The 6,573-nt window shown below is 43.0% G+C and overlaps 2 protein-coding genes across 2 annotated transcripts in view; one reads left to right on the forward strand and one right to left on the reverse strand.

Moving 5' to 3' along the window:
• Nucleotides 1–949, forward strand: part of T265_10267 (hypothetical protein) — a gene marked incomplete at both ends in the record, with an annotated part of 2,690 nt that extends 1,741 nt beyond the window's left edge. Inside the window, one exon of the mRNA XM_009176587.1 lies at nucleotides 823–949. Coding sequence (XP_009174851.1) covers nucleotides 823–949 — 127 coding nt within the window. The remainder of the gene's footprint in view (nucleotides 1–822) is intronic.
• The window catches only part of T265_10265 (hypothetical protein), a gene marked incomplete at both ends in the record, with an annotated part of 16,207 nt that overhangs the window by 2,094 nt on the left and 7,540 nt on the right, over nucleotides 1–6,573 (reverse strand). Inside the window, 4 exons of the mRNA XM_009176585.1 lie at nucleotides 818–988; nucleotides 1,413–1,516; nucleotides 3,054–3,155; nucleotides 4,276–4,410. Of these exons, the coding sequence (XP_009174849.1) occupies nucleotides 818–988; nucleotides 1,413–1,516; nucleotides 3,054–3,155; nucleotides 4,276–4,410 (512 nt within the window). The remainder of the gene's footprint in view (nucleotides 1–817; nucleotides 989–1,412; nucleotides 1,517–3,053; nucleotides 3,156–4,275; nucleotides 4,411–6,573) is intronic.

The following is a 6,573-nucleotide window of genomic DNA, read 5'->3' on the forward strand; positions in this document are numbered from 1 at the left end:
GGAATGATGGGTTATTGGGTGGCATTGGACAAAGACACGGTTACATGTTGTTGATTGTACTATACCGGCTGCCGACGGCAACATCTAGAGTCGTAGTTGTTCATGGGTCCTCTCAGTTATGAATAATTGAGAAATGGAAGCGTCCGAAGTTGATCGCTCACCGTTTGCTTCTTTCGAATCTAAAACAATCGTAGCTTACTAACTGTGGCTCGGGTAACCGACTGGATAAGCTCGTAGACAACACGGTCTTCCGTTTTGTGACAAAATGTATATCCACTCTTCGAAAAATAAATATAAAAACTATTTTCCTCATTGTGGTCGATTCCACCAATCATCAAAAGGGCTAATTCCAATTTTGTGAGATAGATACAGCACTGATACACTTTCTGTGTAACGCCAGTTTCCTCGAAATCTCATCGTCTCTCGACGAACCCTTAGTCCAGGCTATCCAAGGGGAAGACGAACAGCATGTTTGAGTACCCATTGAACATCGAATACATTACATTAGTCTGTTCAGTGTTGCCACATTCCGGCTAAAAATATTCGTACTACCGTTGTCAAAAACAAACCAGTCAGGCTATTGTACCTACGCCACAAATTCCAATGTTGGTGGGCTCCAGAGGTAGTGGCAATCATGAGAAGTGTCCAAGAATAAATTTGACATGCAGTTAAAATCTGCATGGCAAATTACAAGGACATTACGAAACACAGTAGAGTTCAAATGCTATCATAGATAGGAAAATTCCCAAACAGAAAATTGGTTCACTCCACTTGTATCACTCCGTCTATACATTTCTAATTTAGCATCCATGTTTACATTAGGCTGAAAAAGCGTTCAACTGCCCTGACACTCGATGAAAGCATGAGGGCTGGGATAATACCAGGTTTCTCAAGCCTAGACAGGGGAATTCCAGAGGCAGAGGTAGAGTTTGAATCACGGACATTCTGATCAATAAATTCGCGCTCTAACCACTTGAATAATCTCGCCCTAAGCTAACTTGCTGACTAAGCTAACTCGGAGCACAATCAGCTATGAATAAAAAACGAGCAGAAGTGCATCGATCCGATGTTTCAGCCCATTTATCCACCTATATCTGAAAAATAAATAAACAACGGAGAGTGCAAACCGCCAAGAAAAATTTCCTAAACGACAGACTCAGCTCGGTCCCAGGTTAGTCTCCCGTGAAAACCAAATCGGTATGCAGACGAGTGTATCAGTCAAACCTATATGCCAGGATCATACTATAAACAATTAAATGAAAGACACTGGAAGTCCGAAAGATGATGTAACCAAAGCAAGTGAGCGCGCCAAGTCCAGCCGAGAATTATGCAAGAGTGGTGACAAAATAACAAGAATTAAGGGGTTAAGACAGTTAGCCGCTGAACGCAATAAAACGCAGTGCAACAGCTACTTCCTGGGCTCGTTTTCGATCCTGTTCTTCTCAGTTCCAGCACGTTTTGCTGCGACCTCGCCCAGTGTGGCATCAATCGACCTCTTCATATCGAGTAGCTCCTCCTAAAAAGGGGAATATTGGGGGATGATGCAAAACAAGAGACAATGCTTGGGGGAAGACGATAGCGAATCGAGCCAGTTAGACATTTCTAAAACAGGACCTATGTCAAATATACAGCGCCATGAACTAGTGCAGTGCGACTGTTGGATTCGACTGAATTCGTAGGACCGTCTATCAGATTAACTCAAGACCATCCACTAGTAAACAGAACCAAACCGCAACACTACTGCAGTTTATGCGCCTTATGAGCAAGCATTTCACAGGATGTCAGTATGCGTATAAGTGGTCCACCAGCACGACAGATGTGTGTACAGAAGTCCTTGTTCAGAAAGTGAGAATAAAGGCGAACAGAATGAAGAGCGAAGTTCTCAAATTTTCTGAACGACATGATACACTGATGATGCAGGCATAAGCGCTTTAGACCCACGTGGCACCGACCGTAGCAATATAAAACGCATTGACGAAACATAAAAACGAAAGTGAATGGTGGATATTGGGGTGTGGTTATGCGCTAACGCAAGGCGTATCGTGAATATCTGATTGCATGTAAAGTGTTATCGCGCCCAAAATAAGATGAATCAGCCAAAGACATTTAAAAAAAAANTCGACAGCATAACATCAGTGTTCAAAACTAACGCTTCGCTGCCGTGTATTAGGGGAAAATATCCGCGCCCCGCCCGGTCCAAGTGCGAAGCAATTACCTTACTGTCACGGCTGCGATCAAGTCGAACAAACAAACAAGTAGAGGGCGGTCTTGTGGATGACTCTTGGGGTTAGATACAAAGGGTAGATCAGCGCGAACATGCTACCCTTTTCTCAGTATGTCTCACAGTTCCACTATCAGTAATTTTCCTCACAAGTTCCCTCGTTTGTCTCATTAAGAAGTCGATCGACCGTAAAATCAGGCGAGTAAATTGGGGGCACCTCACGAGTGCACGGTCAGCAGAATCACCGTCCAAGAAGAACCCACTCTGGAAAGTCCCATCGTAATCCTGAGGTCAAAAGTTGAAACAGGACCTATGTCAAATATACAGCGCCATGAACTAGTGCAGAGCGACTGTTGGATTCGACTGAATTCGTAGAACCGTCTATCAGATTAACTGAAGACCATCCACTAGTAAACAGAACCAAACCGCAAGACTATTGCCGTTTATGCGCCTTATGAGCAAGCATTTCACAGGATGTCAGTGTGCGTATAAGCGGTCCACCAGCACGACAGATGTGTGTACAGAAGTCCTTGTTCAGAAAGTGAGAATAAAGGCGAACAGAATGAAGAGCGAAGTTCTCAAATTTCTTGAACGACATGTTACACTGATGATGCAGGCATAAGCGCTTTAGACACATGTGGCATCGACCGTAGCAATATAAAACGCATTGACGAAACATAAAAACGAAAGTGAATGGTGGATACTGGGGTGTGGTTATGCGCTAACGCTAAGCGTATCGTGAACATCTGATTGCATGTAAAATGTTATTGCGCCCAAAATAAGATGAATCAGCCAAAGACATTAAAAAACTATGGAAAAAGTGATGCTATACCTTCCACCCGAGCAACTCGGACAGACGCTGAACGCCATCGTCAGCATCTCCTCGGAAAAAGACATCCGTTCTATTTTCCGGATCGTCCCAAGGAACGCAACCCTTTATGGGAGTTGAAAAAGAAATCAAACAAGCAGGGGAAAGCAAGACATTAAACAGCATATCTCGTGGACGAAGCGTAAATGTACTTTACAAAAACTGACCAGCCATACTGTCCCACAACCACATTAGCTGACAGTTTAAACCCTGCATCACCAAGTAGACCTGTCATGATCAAAACCCATGAAAAAGTGTAACCATGTCGTCCAAACGGGTGAGCCGACATGGTGGATGAATACCAGTGGTTGAGAGGAAAAGAAATAAAACATTTTTGGCCAGGTAGCGTATCAGGCCACCAAGCTTGGCAAACTCTTCCTCACCAAAAGGGGAAATATCACCACAGTGTATTGATCATGATTCCTCAAATAATGACGAAAAACTTGCACGCCAACCTCCGATCTACGTGAACAGATCAACACTCTGGCTACCGACGAAAGGAAGAAGCTTCTCGCTGCGGAGTTGCTCATTAGAGAAACACCAACTGAACAGTTACAGACTATCGGACAGTGGAGCAGAAATCTCATATGCATCTTATTTACAAAACTAAGTGCCCATCTCCTTGAACGAGTCTTCCTGAACTTTCCTGAATATCCATCGACTGTTACCCGAATGCAAGCAAATGCCACAAAGCGACTCCACAAATTCCGTAAGAGATCTCACTTTTCAAGAGCCGCGAAGCGGATTCGCAAGGAAACACTACTTGCATGCCTCATCAGTAGTATCCACCGTTACACCGATAGTTCAAAACATTACCAACGAAATAACACTTGGAGGGATATGAAAATACACCTCAAAGTCAGACATAAATTAATCGTCCGAATTACTTCGGAAATGGTATCTCTTGGCAACTCCGAAGTATTTATTTGATAAACGGTACACCTGTACTGGAAACTGTGTTGGAACTGAAGAAGCTGATCATTCAGAATGAACAAATTTATTCAACAGTGTCCAAAATGAATCACGTCCAGCTGCACTCCACACGAATATACATCGATTTTACGCAAACGAAAGCACCACATCCGCTGCAAACCGCTAGTGCAGAAGTCACGCATGTAAACCGCTTAACTAACTCAGCACAGATGATAAAACTGAACATTACGTTGTCACACGTATATCGACTTACCAAACCCATTTCGGGAACTTCACGATTAATGTAGAGTCGAGGCACACCGGCACCAACTTTATCCACCAACATACAAAATGGCATCACCGTGAGTGAAGTACCAATGATGATCAAAAGATCACAAACGGAGAAATCCTGGACAGATGCAGGCGGAAAGAAAAGCGCTATTTATCCGGAAAACGAGCTTGTTGGCTAAAAGTACTAAAATCCTTGAGACTGAGGTCTAACGGAAATTCAAAAATCTGAGCACATGAAATGCAGCTTCACATCATTGGAAGATAATCGTTCAGTTGTGAAACACTTTCGGTGCCTAGGTGTCATTCCAACCATTGGGAGCAAGAGGGCTACGATACTGTCAGATCAGCCAAGCCTGATCAGAAGTCGAGGGACAGATGTCGGGTTAGAACCGCGGGCTTTCCGGTCAGTAAATTCGCACTCTAACAGCTGAGCGAAAATGAACAAAAATCTTTCGTAAACGCCGAAACAGAACGTGTCGAATAGCGGGTAACTACTGAGAAACGTGGTTTTCATCATTCTCATACTGTCGGTAAGTGGGTGCCACTTAGGCTTTTGTTATGACACTGTGGATCTTTATTATCAGAAGCTGTTTGGGAAGGATTATTCTACAAAATAGAAGGAACGAACAGATAAGGGAAGTAAAATGACGGACGAGAGAGCAAGACGACTAAAGAGAACTTGTCGTTGAAACCTTAAATGGCAAAAATCTGCCGCAAAATGTAGACTACCTTTACAAAGTATAATCCCGTTGATCTAGGATTTCATCAGATTCGTCAATTGTGTTTGTTGGTTACCATCTTGTCAACGTTTGTCTTCAACCGCTTTAGCAGAGTTTGGTTGCCATCTCGTCAACGTTCACCTTCAACGATCTTTGCAGTTCGGTTAGTACCTCATCAATGTTTACCTTCAACCACTCACATAATTTGTTTAACACATGCACACCCACTGTTTCACTCCTGCTTTGATTATGTCATGAACATTCGCTCCACGACTAACCGAGATTACTGGAATCTTACCCTAAGACAAACAATGCAAGCACATCGTCACTCACAACGTCTGAGCTCGATATCGTTCTGCATTAAACGACAAGATTTCAACACGCTCGGTCAAGACCCGCGTTCAATTCAACTGCGTCCTACAAACCTCCGCTGTATCTACCACAACTTATCAAACGAAGAACTCGATAAGTCTCTTTCATTTTGTGTGTTATGCAATTGTACTAAAGTATCTCTGGTAGCAACTATACATAACCGTTTATTGTTAGTGTTATTCACCTTCTGACATTACTTCGAGTTCACCTTCCAAAAATGAAATAACCTATAGGCAACGTTGCACAATACATCCACACCCTTGCTCGTCGTAGTGTGTCAGGACAACGGAAACTAACGGTCCAAAGACAGTGTACGGTTTTTCACCTTTGAAAATCATGTGTATGGATAGTGTGGGTATCCGAAACTTTCACAAATACACGCTACTATTAGTAGATGAGTAACTGTTCATAAAGAAAAATATCTACCAATCCATAAGATCCTCATAGCTGAGAATTTTCAGTTTAAGAGGCAATCACAACCGGATCATGTGTGACAAAATAATCAGTTGTCGGTGTGTGGTTGAGATTTAGGTGGGCTAAAAGTGAGGAAAACAGTTTATGCCAAATACCGCCGCTCAGTATTCGCAAGATGGTTACCAATGCATAGTGAGGAATGTCTATGTCTAATGAATTGCTCTGTCAATTATCCGTAAGGGTGGTGTGCTTAGGTGAGCGAATCTTCAAGGTCATCTATCACCAACGGCTGTTAAAACGGTGAGTAATGTAATAAGACATCGCAATTGTGGTAAAAGTGAGTGGCTTACGATGGACGAAAGTTGCAGGTAGTTCTGCAGCTGAAATAATTCGGTAGGCGTTGTAAAACTTACATAGTGCTTGTGCCACTCCTGTAAATAATTTCTGCTGTTTACATCTGCTTGACTCAAACACACATAGAAGTACGTGTTCTGGGTCCTCGATAAGTGCTATTCCAAATTATCATCGCCGTAGACTCTCATTATTTTCGGACAAGCTTTGCGAGGTTGGAAGAAAGCAAGACTTGCAGATGTTGATGACCTATGCCCGTAGGTCAAGTGTGGTGGTAAACTGCAGCAGAGTTTTCCATTATAAATAACAAAACATTCCAGGATGATCATGTCGTTAATAACCCCGGGCAGCTGAACGAAACTAGCTGACGAACGTGTGGTTAGGGGTCCAAATAGCCTGATCAACTAGCATGGTGGGACCTACGT

The sequence above is a fragment of the Opisthorchis viverrini genome (assembly GCF_000715545.1).
Source record: "Opisthorchis viverrini unplaced genomic scaffold opera_v5_352, whole genome shotgun sequence".
Taxonomy (NCBI): Eukaryota; Metazoa; Platyhelminthes; class Trematoda; order Opisthorchiida; family Opisthorchiidae; genus Opisthorchis; species Opisthorchis viverrini.